Source organism: Lissotriton helveticus, chromosome 9, assembly GCF_964261635.1.
Source record: "Lissotriton helveticus chromosome 9, aLisHel1.1, whole genome shotgun sequence".
NCBI classification, from domain to species: domain Eukaryota; kingdom Metazoa; phylum Chordata; class Amphibia; order Caudata; family Salamandridae; genus Lissotriton; species Lissotriton helveticus.
Window position 1 is genome coordinate 74361513 of NC_136070.1, and position 23632 is coordinate 74385144.

A 23632-nucleotide genomic window follows, 5' to 3' on the forward strand; every position below is an offset into this window, starting at 1 on the left:
TTTGATGTCATTCCGTTCAGCAGTTCGGGCTGTAGTCGTGTTAATAAAAAGAGAAATCCCCAACAACATTACATAGGGAAAACGCTTTTTGGGATCCCCTTTTTTCCCAGCCCCTGCTTGATGATTCACTCCGAAGCATTTCAATATAGCAGCTGAATCAAAATGGAACGTTTTTTGAAAATTTGTGAAGTTTCATCAAGCGGTGCCAAAGTTATTGGCAAAGCAAAATACGCTTTTCCTATGGAAGCTTTGGTCCTAACTATAACTACCTTCTGGCGACCGCTAGTAGGTTATTTATATATCTATATATATGTGTGTGTGTGTGTGTGTGTGTGTGTGTGTGTAGTGAAAAAATAAACAGCATTTCTGAGCAACTTACATATAGCTAATCTTTCTCTCATATTTCTATTCTTTCTCATGGTTTTATTTCTCTTTTTGCCTGTTTCTCTTTCAAATACAAAATATTTATTACCTAAATATTGTGAGACAAGAATATTGTTTCAAAAATATTGTCAAATAAATACAGTGGAACAGAATATCATTAAAAAGTTACGTTTCTGGAAATATTCAACATATAGCATTATATGTAATTAACTTACAATATGAAACTACATAAAATACAATAAATTAATAAGTAGTTCTATTTATTAATGTAAATTAAACAAATATATATAAAAAGATACATATTCACTTCAAACAAAATAAATACATATTCATGCAAAAACAAATAATCATTAAACTATTAACAATAATTTAAACATTAAATTAACAAATGTATATATATTACAACAACACATATCAAACTTTATTAAAAAATCTAATTCATATAAAAAACAAATACAATTGAAATAAAAATGTAAAAAATATAAATAATTTGATCATTAAATAAAGCAAAAACATAATAGCAACCCAATATAAATAGCACTAGAGAAAGTGTTGGACTTTGGAGGAGTTAGATTTGCTGTTCTAACTCCAATTTAAGCAAAAGTAGTGAAAGCGTTTCGACATTGGAGTGGTTACATTTACTATTCCCATTCCAACAAACGCAAAATCATGGAAAGTGTTGGACTTTCGAAGGGGTTAGATTAACGGTTTCTGCTCCAATGTAAGCAACATTAGTTAAAGTGCTGTTCTTTGGAGGGGGTAGGTATACCATTTCAATTCTTGAACGTTTAAAAAAATCATTTAAATGCATAGCAAAAGAATTAAAAAAACAATCATTTTTAAGATAAAACATATATGGATCTTAGACAAAGAAAATTAAATGTAATTGAAACCCAATTTTTTTTTATTACAAAATGAATTTAAAAAAATTTTAAAACTTGAAAATTTAAAAAAAATACACTTTCCTCCTTACTAGATACAAAAAATAAAACAATTGATAGCTAAAACACTATTAATACTAAACCTTACCTTAAATAAAAGAAATACAATCAAAACAAATAATAAATGTAAAACTCATTTACATTTTTTTATTTTTTAAATACACAAATCAATGAATGAATTAATTCAAAAGCAAAGAGGTTATTATAACAATCAATTAAACAATCACATAGTTAATTATTACCTAATATTTTAATTAACATAAAAAGCAATCATAATTGAAAACAATACTTTATATTTTCAATAACTTCACCTCGACCCCCACAAACCATACAATCTGCTACTAAATTAAAACGTATTTATTAAACTTTATAAAATTTAAATTACATACTACAAAATCACAAACTATACTAAAATAATTAAAACAACAACTAATCAATTAAATAATTAACATAATTACCACTTAATTATTTATTTAACATAAAAATTAATTACAAATATACAACAATAATTTATATTTAACATAACTCCCCATCCTAATCCCCTACAAATCCAGCAACCTGCTACTAAATTAAAATGTACTAATTACATTTTAAAAACTTAAATCACACCTTAAAAACACTAAAATAATAATTAATCAATTTAAAGCACATAAGCACAAATTCTTTGAAATGAAGCAGGTCTCGCATTTACAAGAGTTTGAGCTATTGGCATTGTAAATGACACAGACTTTTATTTATGCGTTAATTATCAAAACAGATAAATAAAAGGCATTGTCATTTACAATGCCGATAGCTTAAACTCTCGCAAAAGCGAGACCTATTGCATTGCAAATGCTTGTTTTGTTTGTTGTTCTTGAACAAATAACAGGAATTCTGCTTTGGTAGTGTTCAGCTTCCCATACTCGATGGACATGCAGAGCTGCGATGAGATGCAGGCAGTGTTTGAGGCATTTGATGTCTGAAGCACAGTAGGCTTTCAAATAAATTCGTATATATTGATGATTACTTGGATTTAGTGACCAAAATCATTCACTTCAAGCAGTTCCTTTCTCATTTTAAGGACCTGTGGATAAAGGGCATTGCTTCTCTATTTACTGGATATTTATACCACACATGTCCTGGTTGTGTCTTGACAGGTGTTCCAAGACCTTGGAACTTCGGTGCTATCCGGTGCCTTCAAAGGATACAACATCTGCCTCTTTGCTTACGGGCAGACGGGTTCTGGAAAAACCTACACCATGATGGGGACTCCGGTGAGTATGAGACTAACCGTAAGTCGGTGCATCCCAAGAGAAGGTGTCTTACCAAGCATTAGAATTGGGTATTTGACCAATTAAATTATGTCTTTGTTGCCAATTGACTGGTAATATTGGACAAGGTCATTACTTTGATGTAAAAGGGATGGAATTCATAAATAAAAAAAAGATAAGTAAACACTTATAGAAAGTTACTGATGATGTGTGAATGAGTTTTGGAACATAAATATGAATATGGTTTCGTGCTTTTCAAAATTGTTCTTTAATGGAAGGCTAGAAAGACCTGTGCAAGTATGAAGAATTATAAAAGACAAATGTTTTTTATCTAAAAATCCATTCTCTAACAATACCAGCGCTGCTCCTAATGATGCTTTTCATCCACCTTGATTAATGTTTGAAGCGAACCCCGTGAACATTTTATAGTATGTCGCAATTCTGTGTATTTTTATGATGTAATTTACAGTGTTTAATAATTTATCATTATTATCCAGATATTAATATATCCCTCTTTGATCTTATTTGACGATTTTTCCTTCCTCAGAATAGTTTTCATTTTCTTCTTTTTCCGTTCTTAGTAGTACACTTTATAGCTTTCATTTTAGGATAACTAACCCCATGTTTTTATCAGAAAATAGGTATTTAGAAAGTTTGGTAGATATCAAATTTGAATCTAACTGTATTGAGAATGTGGGGAAAACTCCAGGCATTGGGCACCATAATAATGTGAAGGTCTTCAGGTCAAATTGGTTCGATAAAAAGGACTACTGCTTCAGATTACCATCTGTACTTATTGGTAATCATGATGACAAATGTTCTTAGTTACTTTTTAATGATGGATTTTTTAGTTCACAGACATGCTGTTCATGATGACATATATGTTCTGTTTTATGCTTATGGGGACGGACTCATCTTTATTATTTTAAGAACATTTCCCCTTCCCCAAGAATTCTCCACCTTTCATATTCCCCTATTCTTATTTTCTGTTCAATATAACTTGTCCCATGCTCCATGAAATCAAGAAATGTTGGTGTAGCACGTAATGCTACAACTTTTCAGTGTACACCCTAAATATCTTAAATAAGTGTGTCCTTCTGAAACTAAAAAAAAGACTTGCAGTGGTGATGTGGAGTGGGTAAGAAGAGATTGCTTAAAAAATAAGTTCTCCATTTATTTCTAACATGATATCTGTGACAAAGTGTCAATTGTTTTCATTTTCTGTTTGTAGGCATCTGTTGGCCTGACTCCGCGGATATGTGAGGTAATACACATTTTTATATACATTCATTGTCTGCTTTGTGATAGTTCCTTGTTTTCATGATCAGATATACAACCAAGCTGTTGGTTCACACAGGGTCTTTTTGCAAGGCAGGACGACTGCGAAGGCGGGTCAACATCCTCCAGCAGGATAGAAGTCAGGTGAGACCGCCCTACCTTCTCGCACTGGTCATGACATATATGACTGCCTCATTGATCTAGTTATGTTTGTGATCCTTATAGTCTCAATGCCATCTACCATGTGCAGGTTTGTCTTTAAGGATGCAGCTTAGAGCATCCTTCAAGCCAAACCCTTTGAAGATACAAGAGCTAATAAGAAGCTTGGGTGCAACAAGAGAAATTGGAAGCTTTGTGATTGGTTGTGCATGAGAGACATGCAAGGAGCATGAATGGAGTTTGGGATAATGTGGCTGTGTTGACTATACTGATGGAATAGGTAGAAATAAAGGTCATTCTTTAGAGAACCCATTTCAAAGGCAGATAGTTGATGTAATGGTCTGCCTCCATGCATATTAATGCACACTCTGCCTGCCTCTATTGGGTGATCAATTCCAAGAGGGTCATTCCTGTGCCTCACTATAGATAGTTATTGCATGGGGCACATTGACTGTAGAGTTAGACCAGGGTAGTGAAAGGATTCAAAAGTATGCATGGGCCTCTGTGATTTTTACATCTAGTTTGTGGCAAAATTCCAAATTAGTGTCATACTGTTGAAAATTATTTGTAAAAGAAATAAATTGCCAACATTTTAGATCTCAACATATACATCTTTTGACACTGTACGGCGCCGAATAAGTGTAGTCCGGGAGCCTCTAAAGAAATCAAGTCATATTGACAACATTATAAAGAGGGAAGGGATTGTTTATTTCCCATCTATCCGAGTGAGTCTGTAGTGGTCCATGTCAAGTGTGACACCTTCAGCCAGTTTTAGATTTTTATTCAGCCTTGTGTGCTTTCTGAGACTTTTAGTTTTGCTTTCACTATTACAGGCAAGATATTAAAAAACTGAGGCAAGCAAAACATACTGACTGAGTGTATGTTACAAAACTGTGGCTACTTGGCAGCAATGCAGGTATCCATTTGTGTTTATGTAATTTGTATATATTCCTAAGAGTTGGTTGTGTACTTTGGGTGCTTGAAAACAAATAGGCCATTTAAAACATGGTATCTAATTGCAATTAGCTACCTGCACTTCTAAAGAAAATATTTAAATGAATGAGGAACACAAAATATTTTCAAGTTCTGTTATATTAAGCTTGAGTAGCGTATCCAGGCATGCTTATTTTCAGTGGCGGCTCCTCCGCTAAGGCAAAGGAGCGTCACCCCACTTCTCTCAGAGCAGAGTAGGAGAAGTACAATGATAATAACATCATTATTATCATTTTATTTTTCACAGGTTTGGCACTGGGTTATGGCGGCGCTGACGGCACAGGGGGAGGAGTGGTTCGCAACCAAGGGCCCCCGCCCGCCATCCCGACATAAAACGGGACCGCCCGTCATAAGGGCGGCGGTCCCTTGAGGGCCATTAGGATGCTCCCGCCACACTGGCGAGTGCATCCCGCATTTTTAACATTGCCCACTTCAATGCACAACGTGACAGGCACCGTGCAGTGCCTGCCACATTGTACAGTGAAGTGCAGGGGGGTACCATAGGTACCCCGCATGTGCACCCCCCACTCCCCGGAGTCTCTGGGGGCCCGCAACAGGCCCCCAGAAGACATTACTGCATGCCTTCGTTGCCACCACGGAAAAGCATGTTCCCGCCCACACCCTAATATGGATGGCGGTGTCTAACAGACACCGCCACTATATGAAACCCTTTTTGACTGGGCGGAAAAGCGGCGGACGGTCTTTCCGTCCGCCGCAGTCTCCCCCGCCATAGTAATATGGCGGGGGGGAAATGGGTGACGGCTGGGGAAGGATGTCGGGCGGATTGCCACCACCCGCATGGCGGTGGCGATCCGCCCGATCCTAATGGGGTCCCAAGTGCGCATGACGGTTTGGCCGGCTGTCTTGGTCTGGCCAAACAGACATGCGCACTTTGCATGTTCCCCACCAGGCTGTAAAGCACAGCCTGGTGGGGAACATGCACAGGCTCCCTGTCCCCGTCTGAGCGTCAAACCACAGTGCAGCGTTGTCGTTGGCTATGGGGAGCCTGTGTGCTTCCCGATGCGGGACTTGCGGAGGAGAGATGCAGCTGGCGAAGAGATAAGTGGTATTTTTTTAGGTCTCGCACCTATCGCGCATCGAGCGGAGCGAGAATTCAAGTCTGCAAACTGCTCGTGAAACCACCAGCTTTTTTGCTGGCGTTTTCACGAAGTTCACGTGAACCACGTGATCAACACGAACGCGCATCAGCCTCCCTCCCTCCTAATTGCATCTTGCCGCAGAGCACATCAAAGGGCTTCGCCCAGCGTGCGCTCTGCGGCTTCTCGGCTTCTCCTCCCCTAATTATTCTCTCGCCTTTTACACGGAGGCGCAGCAGACATCCAGGCGGATCCGCCTCGTCCTCCCCTCTCTCCCCGCACCCCGCCTTCCATGGATTTCTCCTCCCCCTCCCCAGCCAGCTTCCTCCTCATGGCTTCTTCTGCATTAGCTGACTTTAATAGGACGGACTCCGACCGGTTAAATGAGATCAAAGGCCACTTGGAAATTGCCTTACTAGAAAAACATTTTTTACGTAAGTACAGCATATATTCCAAGATTATTTCTCTTGTATTATCAGTGCGTGCACTCTTTGTTCATACTGTGTTTAGGCCCCATTACATGCTACATTATTAGGAAGGGACGGGGCTGGAGGACGTTTCACATTTCTCTACGATGATGCATGGTTTTCTTACCTAAGCAGCTTCCATTCCCGGTCGAAATATTAGATGATGCTTTGTGACTTGGCACGCATCATGTGCCCCGGGTCTTCTTGATTTGATGCGTGCTCGTCTCTGATGGAAGAGTGCCTTCTTAGGCGGTACTCGTCATTATGCCTATGATTTCCCACCCCAACCCCCCACGTTTCTTTTTAAGGTCTGAAAGGCTGTGCGCCAGTGATGCAGCAACTTCTACAGCTTGCTTTGCGCCTGGTGCACCCCACGCCCTGTTCAAGAATGTGTGAGTGGCGTTGAATGGACAATTCACTCTATTCAACGCCACTCACACACGCAACGCCACTCACACACGCAACGCCACTCACACACGCAACGCCACTCACACACGCAACGCCACTCACACACGCAACGCAACTCATCCACGCAACCCCACTCATCCACGCAACCCCACTCATCGACGCAACGCCACTCACACACGCAACGCCACTCACACACGCAACGCCACTCACACACGCAACGCCACTCACACACGCAACGCCACTCACACATGCAACGCCACTCACACACGCAATGCCACTCACACACGCAACGCCACTCACACACGCAACGCCACTCACACACGCAACGCCACTCACACACGCAACTCATCCACGCAACCCCACTCATCGACGCAACCCCACTCACACACACAACGCCACTCACACATGCAACGCCACTCACACATGCAACGCCACTCACACACGCCACGCCACTCACACACGCAACGCCACTCACACACGCAACGCCACTCACACACGCAACGCCACTCACACACGCAACGCCACTCACACACGCAATGCCACTTACACACGCAACGCCACTCACACACGCAACGCCACTCACACACGCAACGCCACTCACACATGCAACTCATCCACGCAACCCCACTCATCGACGCAACCCCACTCACACACGCAACGCCACTCACACACGCAACGCCACTCACACATGCAACGCCACTCACACACGCAACGCCACTCACACACGCAACACCACTCACACACGCAACGCCACTCACACACGCAATGCCACTCACACACGCAACGCCACTCACACACGCAACGCCACTCACACACGCAACGCCACTCACACACGCATCGCCACTCACACACGCAACGCAACTCATCCACGCAACCCCACTCATCGACGCAACGCCACTCACACATGCAACGCCACTCACACATGCAACGCCACTCACACATGCAACGCCACTCACACATGCAACGCCACTCACACACGCAACGCCACTCACACACGCAACGCCACTCACACACGCAACACCACTCACACACGCCACTCACACACGCAACGCCACTCACACACGCAATGCCACTCACACACGCAACGCCACTCACACACGCCACTCACACACGCAACGCCACTCACACACGCAACGCCACTCACACACGCAACGCCACTCACACACGCAACGCCACTCACACACGCAACGCCACTCACACACGCAACGCCACTCACACACGCAACGCCACTCACACACGCAACGCAACTCATCCACGCAACCCCACTCATCCACGCAACCCCACTCATCGACGCAACCCCACTCATCGACGCAACTCCACTCACACACGCAACGCCACTCACACACGCAACGCCACTCACACACGCAACGCCACTCACACATGCAACGCCACTCACACATGCAACGCCACTCACACATGCAACGCCACTCACACACGCAACGCCACTCACACACGCAACGCCACTCGCACACGCAACGCCACTCGCACACGCAACACCACTCACACACGCAACGCCACTCACACACGCAACGCAACACCACTCACACACGCAACGCCACTCACACACGCAACGCCACTCACACACGCAACGCCACTCACACACGCAACGCCACTGACACACGCAACGCCACTCACATACGCAACGCCACTCACACACGCAACGCCACTCACACACGCAACGCAACTCACCCACGCAACCCCACTCATCGATGCAACCCCACTCATTGACGCAACCCCACTCATCGATGCAACCCCACTCATCGACGCAACCCCACTCATCGACGCAACGCCACTCACACACGCAACGCAACTCACACACGCAACGCCACTCAAACACGCAACGCCACTCACACACGCAACGCCACTCACACACGCAACGCCACTCACACACACAACGCCACTCACACACGCAACGCCACTCACACACGCAACGCCACTCACACACGCAACTCATCCACGCAACCCCACTCACACATGCAACGCCACTCACACACGCAACGCCGCTCACACACGCAACGCCGCTCACACATGCAACGCCGCTCACACATGCAACGCCGCTCACACATGCAACGCCGCTCACACATGCAACGCCGCTCACACACGCAACGCCACTCACACACGCAACGCCACTCACACACGCAACGCCACTCACACACGCAACGCCACTCACACATGCAACGCCACTCACACACGCAACCCCACTCATCCACGCAACCCCACTCATCGACGCAACCCCACTCATCGACGCAACCCCACTCATCGACGCAACCCCACTCATCGACGCAACGCCACTCACACACGCAATGCCACTCACACACGCAACGCCACTCACACACGCAACGCCACTCACACACGCAACGCCACTCACACACGCAACGCCACTCACATACGCAACGCCACTCACACACGCAACGCCACTCACACACGCAACACCACTCACACACGCAACGCCACTCACACACGCAACTCATCCACGCAACCCCACTCACACACGCAACGCCACTCACACACGCAACGCCACTCACACACGCAACGCCACTCACACACGCAACGCCACTCACACACGCAACGCCACTCACACACGCAACGCCACTCACACACGCAACGCCACTCACACACGCAACGCCACTCATCATATTGTGCTGCAAAACTAAATACTTATAAGGTCCCACAAGCGAGACCTATTGGCAATGCCAATGCTTGTTTTACTTTGCCTCCCCGCCACCCTTCACCCCCATTCCCTGCCAGTCGCTACTGCTTATTTTCTTAATAGCCTGGTGCTTGTAGCACTGCATTTGCAAAGCAAAAGTACAAAGACCCTAATGACCAAACCAAAAAGCAGAGAAAACAATGAGGTGGGTAACCTATTTATTCATCCCTGACACGGACAGTGCCAGACCTCTTTAACAATATACAATACTCCATTGAGTTACCCTACTCACTTCTCCCCTGGTGTGCATCACTTTGTGCTCCCATGATTCATGTCACCCTCTGCTCCTCCGCTGCATATTATCCTGTAGTTCCCTGATGCACAACGCCCATTACTTCCTGATGCACAACGCCCAATGCGCCCCGATGCACAACACACATTACAATACAATACAATACAAGAAATTTGTATAGCACACAGCTGCCTCCGAAGAGGCATCCTGGTGCTAGCGGCAGCATGAAAAGAAAGTGTGAGGTTAAGGTCACCAAGTTGCTCCCTAGATGCACAACACCAATTGCTCCCTAGATGCACAACACCAGTTGCTCCCTAGATGCACAACTCCAGTTGCTCCCTAGATGCACAACACCAGTTGCTCCCTAGATGCACAACACCAGTTGCTCCCAAGATGCACAACTCCAGTTGCTCCCTAGATGTACAACGCCAGTTGCTCCCTAGATGCACAACACCAGTTGCTCCCTAGATGTACAACACCAGTTGCTCCCAAGATTCACAACACCACTTGCTCCCTAGATACACAACACCACTTGCTCCTAGATGCACAACGCCAGTTGCTCCCAAGATGCACAACTCCAGTTGCTCCCTAGATGTACAACACCAGTTGCTCCCAAGATTCACAACACCACTTGCTCCCAAGATTCACAACACCACTTGCTCCCTAGATACACAACATCAGTTGCTCCTAAGATGCACAATTCCAGTTGCTCCCTAGGTTGCTCCCTAGATGCACAATACCAGTTGCTCCCAAGATGCCCAGCACTGGTTGCCCCCTAGATGCACAATACTGGTTGCTCCCTAGATGCACAACACTAGTTGCACCCTAGATGCACAATACCAGTTGTTCCCTAGATGCCCAACACCAGTTGCTCCCTAGATGCACAATAACAGTTGCTCTAGGCCTAGATGCACAACACAAGCTGCTTCCTAGATTCACAACACCAGTTGCTCCCACGATGCGCGCCACCTTTTGATCCATGAGGCACAACACCAGTTGCTCCCTAAATGCACAACACCAGTTTCTCCCTAGATGGAGTTCCCTGATGCAGGACATCCATTGTTCTCCTTATGAACAATGCTAATTGCTCCTGATGCACTGCTCCCCCTTGATCCCATGATGCAGGACATCTATTGCTCCCATGATACAGGGCACCCATTGCTTCCCTGATGCAGGACACCCATTGCTCCCCTGATGCAGGACACCCATTGCTTCCATGATGCAGGACACCCATTGCTTCCATGATGCAGGACATCCATTGCTCCCATGATACAGGGTACCCATTGCTCTCCAGTTGCAGGACACCCATTGCTCCCCTGATGCAGGACACCCATTGCTTCCATGATGCAGGACATCCATTGCTCCCATGATACAGGGCACCCATTGCTCCCATGATGCAGGACACCCATTGCTCCCCAGATGCAGGACACCCATTGCTCCCTTTATGAACAATGCTCATTTCTCTTGTTGTACAGCGTCCCTTCCTCCCCTGATGCAGGACACCCAGTGCTCGTGGTGCAGGACACCCATTGCTCCCCTGATGCAGGACACCCATTGCTCCCCAGATGCAGGACAGCCATTGCTCCCCTGATGCAGGACACCCATTGCTCCCCTGATGCAGGACACCCATTGCTCCCCAGATGCAGGACAGCCATTGCTCCCCTGATGCAGGACACCCATTGCTTGTGGTGCAGGACACCCATTGCTCCCTTTATGAACAATGCTCATTGCTCTTGTTGTACCACGCCCCCTTCCTCCTCTGATGCAGGACACCCATTGTCACCCTGATGCAGGACAGCCATTGTCACCCTGATGCAGGACAGCCATTGCTCCCCTGATGCAGGACACCCTTTGCCACGCTGATGCAGGACACCCAGTGCTCCTGGTGCAGGACACCCATTGCTCCTGATGCAGGACACAAATAGCTCCCCTGATGCACAACGCCAATTCCTGCCCTAGGGTAGATCACGTCTCCACTGGTGTGCGTCATTCTGGGCTCCTTTGGTGTATATCACCCTTTCATCCCTTGCTTCATGCCACCCGTGGTCCCCTAATACACATCACCTTTTCATACCACCCTACTCCCCCTGATGTACGTGGTTAGTGTACATTGTAAATGAGGCAAACATCACTCCTTTCAGCCACGCGCGCACGTGCACACAGGCGTGGCCCCTGCAAACAGGATCTATTCTTCCTCCACCTCTTCCTCAGAACATTGGTTTGACTGTACAGAGATGGAGGTGGGAAGGCTTATGTCACCCATATTCTGTCTAATTCTGGGTGGTGTCCACCTGAAGCACTGGCAGATTTTCCTCCTTAAACCCTTGTCCCTAAAAGATGACCAAGAGGCGCACTCCGTAGAGGCAGGGTTGAGGGAAAGACGGAGCTTAATTAGTTAGTTAGTTTAAAAAATGACACAAGGCCAATGTTTGTCTTTGAGAGCCCGCTGCCTGGTTAGTGAATGTTGGGTTTGCTGAATGCCAATGCTGCGTCTTTTCATGCGTCTTTGTTCCTCCACTTTCTCTCTCTATTTTTGACTCTTGTTAGTTATTTCTCATCTCTACTTCATCCTTTTGTCGCTCCTTTCCTGACTTTCCTTTCCTGCTTCTTTCTCCCTTCCACAAACTTCCATGTAATGTGGGTGTCTTACCCTTCCTGTTCCCCACCTTGGGGAAGCACACACTCAAGCCATTCATTGCAGTAAATTTGCTTGGGCTTACTTCCATGTGTGAATCTAACAAACCTTTTGGTAAATACCCACAATCCTACTCGTTTGTCAGTGTTCACCATGGAAGACAGCCATTACAACGCGGGTTTTACACCGCGCTACCATTACGACGCAGCCATCCCAACACAAGTCGTTACAACAATGGCGCTATATACTAAGGAATAGTATAATTTACTATTCCAACACCTTCCCTACTGTTACGTAGGCTGGAGTTGGAATAGTAAATTATTCTACTCCTAAATCCAGCGCCTACAGCGCAAGTCGTTGTAACGACTTGCGTTGTGAGGGATGCGTTGTAATGGTAGCGCGGTGTAAAGCTCGCGTTGTCATGACATACATCCGTTCACCATATTTTACATGGATACCACAAACCATGTCCTGCCTTTAATCCTAAACGTACAACCGTTTTCCACTTTTTTAAGTGCAATTTACAATCCTAAATAAACCCGGTTCTGTGAATTAGGATGCACAATTTACTACCATTCCTGTATTTCTCAGGGCATGGGTTTCACCTAGGTGTGAAAACCCTTTTGTGAAAGAGATGTTCTGTTTTCCTCCATTTATGTTAAGGGAGAGTCTAAGCTCTGCGTTGTTTTTCTGTGGTTGACTTAGGACATGCTGGTGCTGGCCAAAGTCCAATGAACATTGTTGACTATTAGCTACCTCTTATCAAAATGATCTTTGATCGGTACTTAGCACTCCTTTCTAAAACTTCTTTTTTGGTGTTCAAAGTGTTCAGAAATATTCCACGTGTGCACACAAGTTAACGTGCAAACTTGAAGTGTGCAACGTATTGCTGCATACCCATAATTCCTTTGATGTCTTATTTTATATATGCATTGCCTTCAATGTTAAAGATTGCAGATGTTACGGGGCAACAAAATTGCTTACCTTACATTTATCTGCTTCTTCAATTCAATAAATTTTTATTTGATCTAAAAAATGGATCATATAAGATACAAAATAATTCTAAAAATCATCATGAATAAAAAATATTAGTGTAAATAAAACCGAATGTTTAAATGTCACTAAAACTGGCAAATTAATGTTGGTATCATTTTGTCATCAGTTTCCTTGAAATCTACAATGAACGGGTCCGGGATTTGTTGAAGCAATCAGAGCGGAAGAAGCCGTACACTCTCAGGGTTCGAGAACATCCAGAGAAGGGCCCATATGTTCAAGGTGAGATGACCCTTTAAGTGAGATTGAAAGATGTGCTTGGAATATATGCATTCATCTCATGACCGTGCTTCAGCTAAAGAGGAAATACTGCACCGTAACCGCTAAACTGAAAATTTGTCGTTAAGAAGCAGTTGGTGTTGGACGATTTTAGAGAGAGTGCAACTTAATGATTCAAAAACAGTACTATCATTTCACTATGAAAATGTTTTTTGTTAATGAGATGGTGGCACATTCAGCCAAAAACTTACTTGGTACACATCTTGACATTGATTATTCATTCAAACTTTTTTCTGAAATCTGCGAACAGTCTAGTTAGGAGGTATTTGTATGTAGTGTTGCCAGGTGGTTGCCAAAGAGAAACAATGGGGTCCATTAGGATGGCGGGCGGACTTAGTCTGCCCGCCATCCCATCGGTAATCGGGACCGCCCGCTATAAGGGCAGAGGTCCCACGGGGGGTATTAGGATGCGTCCGCCACTGTGGCTTGCGCATCCTGTATTTTTAGCATTGTGGCGGGCGGTGCTCTCAGCACCGCCCGCCACAATGCTAAAAATGCACTTTTACATTTGCATAAACAAAGTGGCAGGTACCGCGCGGTGCCTGCCGCTTTGTTTATGCAAATGATACCACAGGTACCCCCCCGTGTGCACCCCCCACCTCTCCTTCACTCTGGGGGCCCACAGGGGGCCCCAGAGTGAAGACCGCATGCCATTCCGTGGCCTAAGCCCATTGTAATATGGCTGGCGGTGTCTAATAGACACCACCACCATATGAATCCTTTTCCGCCCCGGCCGCAAGGCGACCGGGGCGGAAAAGCGTCAAACGGTCTTTCCGTCCGCGGAGGTCCCCCCGCCATACTAATATGGTGGGGAGGAGTTCGAATGCGGATGTCGGGTGGTAGTCACCGCCAGCCTGGCGGGGGCAATCCGCCTGACATCCTAATGGGCCCCTATGTGTTTGTTCCATTAGCTAATTGAAATTAGGCCAGGAATCATAACACATGAATCAAAGTTACAACATATGTTTTTCAATTCACAAACTAATGATGTTTGTCCTGAAGAATTTATATAAAGAAGTGTCTACACCGAATTTTATTGTCATGTCTATCCTTCATTTTTGTTGGTGGTGTTGAACATGCCTAGCACTGGATTGTTTAATGAACATTGACTTTATAGATTAACACACATGCACCACACATTTAGGTACATATTGGAAAGACTGGTAGGTACCTATTGTCATCCAGATCTATTGGTCTCTTTTAAAAATATAAAACTGATGATCTTAAAATATTTGTATATAGGTGTATCCGTCCTTTTGCAGAATCAATAAAATAGAATATGTTAAACATTTTAAAAATCTAGATTGGTATTGGAAGAAGTATCACAGAATCATTCAGAGACACGGTGGGGTTCTTCTAAATTTTTAGAATTTTGTTTTTTGTCGTTAAAAAGCTGACTAATTCTTATGTTAACAAGAAGTCGTTGTGATTCAGAAACTAGCCTATGCTGCAATAATTGTTTCATGTGTATAATTGAGGGCAGTGATAGAAATATATGTGAGGCCTAGTGTAGGCCACGCAAGACTTATAGCCATTTACATCTTGTCGTTCAAATATGACCATCCTCTTGTGTTACAACTCTCCATCAAATTTAGGGGCATACTACAGGAGATAAAATTATCGCTGCTTTATCAGCAGAAAACTGCCGATAAAGCGGCAATAATGGGCTTGATAATATGCTCTATAGGATTCCAATCGAAGCCCATGTTAGATGTGAAGACATCTAACATGGGCTTCGATTGGAATTCAAACTACTAGCATAGTTTTCCTGGAATATTCCAGGGATTTTTTGGATTTCCATAAAAGTGGACTTTTGCTCCAAACATATGGATAGGTCTGTTAGATCAAATTTGCATATTTCCCTAAATTTTGTCATAGACCAGGCACACTTTTTCTCTATCATTGTGATTTAAACTGGTCGATTTTGTGCGCCAGGTTCAATGTTTGGTGGTGAAAAGCTAACTAGAAATATTATAAATGGTGCTTCCCGCTTCTTTCCCATCATTTGAGTGGGTTTCCAGGTCTTGTTGGGCCCTCCTGTGTCCTCAACACTCCCTCCTTCTAACAAGTGCCCCAAATAAATTCCCAGAGTCAAGCAGACCATGGCAGGGACAACACGCGGACATTCATGTATGTTTTAAAGGATGACACAGACAGTAAATCCTAACTCTTTCAAGCCTCCTTCTGAATATGTCTAATCGTTAATCTTTAAAGCTCCTCTTACTCAGATCCGGCTTTCTGGTAAACCCACACATTCGACCTATATGGTCCCTTGAGGTGTTTGATGTATGTCTGTACGTATGTGGGCGTATAGCGCAGTCCTAGGTACAAAGCAATGGAGTGATGAAGGGAATACGCCTTAATGCTGCCCCCTCCCCTGTCGCCCATACCTGCATGACATCACAGCAGTACATAATGTGCACCTTTGGAATCCTGTAGTTCACAGTGTAAAACAAGCATTGGCAAAGCCAATAGGTCTCACCTATACGAGTTCTGTTGGCCTTGCCGTTCTTTATTTAGCCATGTTGCACAGCTGCGCAGTGTGTGTGCAACATGACGGAAAGTAAAGGAAATCAAAGGCCTTAGCATTTCTTTTCTGGTGGCATGGGGCGGCCGAGAAGGTCCAAGCAAAAAAGGAGGTTGGGGGGATCGGGCAATTAAGGGTAGGAGGTGGAGGAGGGAGATGAGCAACAATGTTGCAAGTAGTAATGTGGGTCAGGGGAGGGCCTAGGTGAACGGGGCTCCTTCGGCTGGGAGATGAACACTAATTTCAGTGTCTAACTTTGTACCTCGGCTCTGTGAAGCTACAGACGCAGGCGCGTTTGCAAAACATCGGGGGCCATATTTATGACCTTTGTGTTGCGGGGGTGCAGCAGGTCCCCTTGTTGTATTGGCCTGCGTCGCATGAAAAGGGCAGGAATGTGCTGTATTTATCCAATGGGCGCATTCCTTTCCTTTCCCCTTGCGCTGGCGCTGTTTTGGCAGCCTTGCACCAAGGGTGCCTGTGTTGCAGGCAGGATTGTTTTTGTGCAGGAGGGGTACCAATCTTCCTGCACAAAAACAATCCTGAGAGGCTTTTTCTCTTTCTGTGTGTGCGCCACATGCTAATTATTCATGGAATGTTACACTCACAAAGTTAACTTACAATTTTGGAAAATCCCACCAAAAATCTAGGGTCAGAAATATATTTGTTGCCCCCTCTCTCCATATTTATTCGCGCTCGCTATGGAACCCCTCGCGGCATGGGTTCGTATAGATGCTCAGCTTAAGGGATTTAGGTGGTCGGAGGGTCTAGTGGATAAAATCGCCTTATACGCCGACAACGTATTGTTCTTCCTTACTGATTTGGAACAATCCGGGACCCGACTCCTGCGTATTTTGCAAATCTTTGGCGAAACCTCTGGCCTCTATATGAAGCCCCGAAAATCCACGCTCTGGATACTGGGAGGTTCACGGACGGTGGGGGCCTGGGCTCGAGAGATCCAGATGGCCGCAGATGGTGTGAAATATCTGGGCATCTTTCTGTCTGAGGACGCGGTCATAGCCCGAGAACGCAATATTACCCCGGCCTGGGATCGAACTCGCGAAGACTTGAAAGTGTGGTCTAAGATGCCGCTTTCCATCCTTGGCAGATCGGCCATCTTCACGATGGTGGCGCTCCCGCGCCTGATATACCAACTACAAAATCATCCCTTGGTAATCGCGCCAGGTTGGTTCCAGCGCCTGAATTCGATGCTGAGTGGATTTTTGTGGGAGGGGGGAGCTGCGCGGGTGGCTCTGCGGACGTGCTTCCTATCTACCTATACTGGGGGATTAGCAACGTCAGATGTCCTGTCGTACTATCAGGCATCCCACTTCCTAGTGTTAAACGGCTGGTGGTATGCGGACAGGGGCGACCCTGCGTATGCCGTTGAGAGGGCCCTAATGGGCACTGCGTCCGTTCACACGCTCCTGTACTCAGCGCCGCTCAGGAGGTCCCTTCCTTCTATCACGCAGGTGGTCTTTCGGGTGTGGAGACAGGCCCTGCATAGAATGGTCTGGTGGAATGTTCTTACTCAGGAAACCCCGCTGTGGAGAAATGGCCAGTTGCCCCAGTTGGACAGCCTGGCGGGCTTCCGGGGATGGGATGCGATTGGCATCTCTACCCTAGGGGATGTCATGTCAGGGTGTGTGCTTAAGTAATTTGATAATCTATGGAAAGAGTTTGGAATGCCTCGTACTCAATTCTTTAAATACCTCCAGTTCCGGCATGTCCTAACGCCGTACATTACGGGACTGGAACGCCTCCCAGAGTTTAGTCCACTAGAAGCCAAAGTTTTTATGGGGGAGCTACCAGATAAAAAACTGTCGCGCATATATCAGACTCTTGTGCGACACTGCTCCTCAGATCTGCAGCAGCTTAAAAATGCATGGTACAGGACATTGGGGAATTAGACGAGGAGGACTGGGTGGAGGCACTGGAGGGACCCTGGGGGGCAGCCATATCCACGCGCCTGCGTTTAATCCAATTCCGATACCTGCACCGCACGTATTACACTAGACAGCGCTTGTGGAGGGCGGGCTAGGTAGCATCTCCCGACTGTCTTCGGTGCGGGACTGGGGTAGGGACGCTGCTGCACACAGTCTGGGAATGTAGGGCTCTACGAAGATTCTGGGATGGTGTGTTCCAATGTCTAAATGAGGCTCTGGCTTGGGTGCTGCAGAGAGATAGCCTAAACTGGCCCTGTTACACGTCATGGCTGGGGTAGGGGGCAATAGGTATAAGCGCCATTTGCTCTTATTGGGTCTAACGCTGGCAAAGAGAGACATTGCACAGTCCTGGAAGGCGCCCCGTGCACCATCGCTTCTGGCCTGGAGGCGTGGGATGGACTTCTGTATGGGGATGGAACAACCAATATTCCTGGCGAGGGGCTGCCCTCGAAAGCACTACAACATTTGGAAAAGGTGGGAGGACTATCGTGGACTTGAGCTGGATCCGCCGCCTGAAGGCAATGCCCCCCAGCCCCCCTGACAGATTGATAGCCATGAGGACAATGTTGGTGTTTTGGTGTGTTTGGAGTACATTCTCTTGCTAGGCATGTTACAGGTAGAGCGGGCAACGGCGCGCGCGCGGGGGGGGATCTTGGGGGGGAGGGCAGGAGGGGGGTCGGAGTTTTCCTAATCGTGTTATTCTTTTGTAATTATGCTTCATTACATAAAAGTGACTGTAATTGCTATTTGAGACTTGATTATGGCGGTTACCTCTGGATGACAGAGCATCGCATTATATGTGTTTCGTTCGCAGTCAATAAAATCTGTTTTCAAAAAAAGAAATATATTTGTGACTTTTCCAACTCCTGCTTTGTGAATTGGATCCTAAATTCCTGCACTTGGGACTCACAGGGTCGAGAAGGCTGAATCATAAGAAATGCCAATTGGAAATTGAAATCTGTTCTGGTCTTTCGGAGGAAGCAGAGGGATTTGGCTCAATTGATGACTTCTGAGAAGGACCCAGGACAAGCTGAGCAAACCAATGACTTATTGGAACTCTTCGCATCATCTTAGATTAGCCCTTGCATTGCTTCAAATCTCTGTCTGATGACCTTGTGGAAAAGTAAATTTTGCCATGTTCTGTGTCCCTACGCCCCATCCATCATATGTTATGTGTGCATGACCAATATGCATATGTTATTCCCCATTTCTGATTAAAGACGCAATTGCAGTTGTGTCCACCTCTAGTATGTTAGTTTCCAGTCCTCGTGAATACTACGAATATCAGGCCTATGTAAGTAATGTTGCCACGTTTCTCAGTGTGCACGTTATTCAATTATAAAGTCCCCGTTTCCAGGCCTCAAAAGGGCCCGGACCACAGATTCAGCTCCTGTCTCCTGAAAGCCTCGCTGAGGAGCGATACAGCCCCCACCTGTATCCTCGACCCTTCACTTACTTCCTGCCTTGCAGTACCCGGTGCACCCCGGCTCTGCCTCTGAGTCTGCCAAAAGTATGTTATAGTTCCGGTTATCAGTTCAGTCCTCCTCCTCTGCATTCCTAAGCTATTGAACTGCATCAATAGTTTCCGTCATTGTCTAGCCTTCTCGTCTCCATGTTAGAGAAATACTGTATTTAAATGGTCATTTAATATTCTTCATCACGCACTACATGTAGAATAATGCATGGTCCAGTCTTAGAATCAGGTTAGCTTTTCCCCTCATGACTTCTAGTTTATATCAACATGTTCCCTAAACAGTAGATACCAGATAGGGTTTAGGTTCATGTCGCTCCGACCCTCCAGACTTTAGTCTCTGCTCCTAGCACAGAGTTCGTAGCCCCCAGCTTCTCCTAGTAACACGTCATTGCTAGTTTTCGCGCACCATTAGGTTAGAGGTCCCGGCTCCTTAGGTAGCCCCCTCCAATGTTTCCGCCCATTCATGACATATTCTGTTACGTTTGCACCACATGTCTATGTATACTCCCAGTTACACCTCTTTTTACTGTTATCTCTCGCGACTGCTACGCGTCACGCCTCCTACTCCACCTACTGTTACGCCTACTGCAATGTACTGCTATGTGTTTGCGCTATGTATATAAGTCAATGTTTTGTTATTAAATGTTAGCGCGCTCATCCCAGACCCAGCCCCGGCAGCTGCCGGGCCTTATTGTCCTATTCCTATGCAGGTTGTCCTGATCCTGTCCTTATGCTGTAATAAACCTGCAGAAACTCCTACTACCTCGAATCTTGACTCTTATTTATTGAGCTATCTGTTATGCTATCAAAAATAGGGTATTATTTATTTATTTACCACATAATGGCGCCCGAATAGGGACTTGCCCTTTCCCCACGCGTCGGTGAAGCCACGCCGACCCCCTGACCCTCTGCAGTCGTGACGGAACCATACCGTGCACTGGCAGATATTTCTGCTCCAAGTATCCCTCAGGCCCACGGAGGAGACGGAGGAGGCGGTCCAGCATCCGAACGAGACGGTGGAGGAACGCGGCGAGTCCCGACCAGAGCCCAAGCCGAGAGTCCAAGGTCCGAGGTATCCGGAGGCCCACCCGTAACTGAAGTCCGAAGTCCGTCGTAGTCCAGTCCCGTCCGAGGCCTTCCGTTCCGTGCTGCCCGGTGAGTACCATTGCTGGGGTAGTGTCTAGACAGGGTCAGTCTAAATTGACTCCTGGTCCGTGGGTTGGTGGTACCCAAGCCCACAAACGAAGTGTTCACCTAGGTGGATACGGGTCTTGATGCGTTCCTTTATGGGACCGGTATGTTCCGTACTGTTACAGCAGTGCATCCAGTAACTCTAGTCTGTTCCGTTCTCGAGAATTCTGTTCTGTTTCTGTTTTCAGTATTTTCAGGTAGTATTCTGTTCGAAATGTTATTCATAATGTTGTTTAATGTATTTTCAACGTCGTGGTATGCCTGAATTGTTTTCCCAATTGTTATTGTTTTTCGTGTATTGTATTGTCAAGTTTAGAATGCCGCTCTTTTCCAAGTTACGTCAGTTAAAAACTAGAAAGGGTCTGCTGGAAGCAGCAGTTCCTGTTCCGCCTAGGGACAGTCCAGGTCACTTTATGTATCAGAAACATGGCATAAGCGCCATATTATATCTAGATTTATGGGTAGAGTATACCAAACAGTTAGAAGAAAAGTATAGATGGCCCGTATCGGGTACATGGGATGCCGAATGTATCATGCGAGTAGAAGAAGCATTATGGAAAAAGAAAGCCAGACAGTCACAGAAAGATGCCATCGAGTTATGGCGTAAGGAAGCGCATAGAAGAACGGAAAAGGAAGTCAGAAAGTCAGAGTTAAGTAGAGAATCCCAAGAACGAGCCCAAGAAAGAGAATTAATCGAGATAGGTGAACAAGTCAAAGTCGAACAGTCAGACAGACAGAGGCATGCCCTTATTAAGGGTATGTATCCTCTCCTTGCCGAAGGCTTGCCGAAAGCGACCCCAGAGGCACCCAGTAATTTCCCGCCACCATTAGTTCCGACCAAGCTACGTCACAAACCGACCGCAGCTGATATTTTTATTTCGTCCTATTTGGACGACACAGTTCCAGAATATGCAAATCCAGTTCGCGCTCCACCTGTCCCTGTAAATCAGGCACTTCCCGTTCCTCCAGACACCGGAGTACCTGTTACGGTACCCCCGGGTCAGCCTGCCATACAAGTTCAGCCCACGTTACAATTACCGACCCTGCAAGCACGAAGAATGTCAGTCGACGATTCCAGTCTAGGGGCCGTAGGAGGAGGTCCTCCTCAAACCCCGCCGCCACACAAGCGTTTATCAGCACTCGAATTACACGCTCAAGCATCACAGCGTACTCCCAAAAGTAATAAGTCTGTTACAGAAATCAGACAAGCCCTTGCCGAATGTGTCTATGACACAGTCCCAGGCGAGTATAATATGGTTTTATATTCCGTACGCGTAAGAAGGGTGACCGAGTATCTAGTCACCTTACCAAATATGAAAGAAGATCTAGACAGAATATATCGTTTCATCCGTACAGGGGATGATCCAGAAAGTATTGGCGAGATTATGTCTCAAAGGAAAGCCGAGATTCAGCTCATGATATTAAAGTTCCTGATCAATTGTTTAATAAGAGAACAAGATTACCCGTCTAAAGATCCCGCCGAAATGAGAATCCTAACAAGGTGGAGTGATAATATAGCCGAGGGTAAGCACAAGACCATTAGTGCCATGGAAAGTATGTACAAGAAAATTCGTAAAGAAATAATAAGGTTACACGAACAGCGTAAAGCAGCACAAGTAAGCGAGAAAGAAAGTGTCTCTGATCCTGAAGAGGAAGACGAGAATCCCGCCAGAATAGCGTATGTAGGAAAATCCAGATTTCCAGATCGCCATTTACGTCCAGAACCTAAGTCTATTTTTCACCATCCAGCACCAGAACGAGGCTCTTTAGAGCAAGTATTTCAAGCTACCGACCACATTCTGAAATCACGAGTCGGTTATAGCGAATTAAGTACCATGCACGAACAAGAACTAGCCCGATCAGCAGTCCGATGGATTACTGATTCTACCACTTTTCCAGACGAAATAGTGGCACAAATGTTTCTGAAACTGCCCCCAGCCGAGCAACGACTGGTGGGTATGTATATGATCCAACACCTCATTACCCTGTATGAGGGTCAACATTCTGATCCAGGCCCGTTACATGATATCCTGAACGAGTTACTCCAGTACAGATGGAGAGGTCTAGGTACCGATTTAATAAGTGTCATTCTAGAACAGCGTCACAAGTATAGAACGTTCCTGAACCCGCATTTTGTTCATGTCTCACCCCCAGAAAGTAAACCATTCTACATAGACAGACAGAATCCGCTACGAGAAGTCCACCCAGTCCAAGGGGCGGGTGGCGTAATGCAACGAGTGTTTGTATACACTCCAATATCAAAGATGGAACTCCTTGAAATGAAGAAATTAATTCCCTGTCATGACAAAGATCCAGCGGGGTTCCATAGAGAATTAAAAGACATGCTCCGTATGGGAGAATACACTTACCCAGATATCATTAAAATGTTAAAGGTCCTGCTACCCGCAGGGGTGTATGAAAAGTTAAAGGAAAAAGAATGGGAGGTGGGAGAGAAAAAGATCGATTGGACAGCTCTAGAAGCTGAAGACAAGGCACGAGTACCAGGTACCGGTCTTGGAGATAAATGTAAAGAATTACCAGAATTATTGATTCAAGTTTTACCCAGATTATTGACAACTAGGAAAGAAGACTGGGATGCAATCTCAGCCTG

The 23632-nt window shown here is 45.8% G+C and overlaps 1 protein-coding gene across 1 annotated transcript in view; it reads left to right on the top strand.

Annotated features, from left to right (window-relative positions):
• The window catches only part of LOC144780943 (stAR-related lipid transfer protein 9-like), a 540925-nt gene that overhangs the window by 267880 nt on the left and 249413 nt on the right, over positions 1-23632 (top strand). Inside the window, exons 4-7 of the mRNA XM_078659512.1 lie at positions 2462-2578; positions 3807-3839; positions 3933-3997; positions 13717-13829. Coding sequence (XP_078515638.1) covers positions 2462-2578; positions 3807-3839; positions 3933-3997; positions 13717-13829 — 328 coding nt within the window. The remainder of the gene's footprint in view (positions 1-2461; positions 2579-3806; positions 3840-3932; positions 3998-13716; positions 13830-23632) is intronic.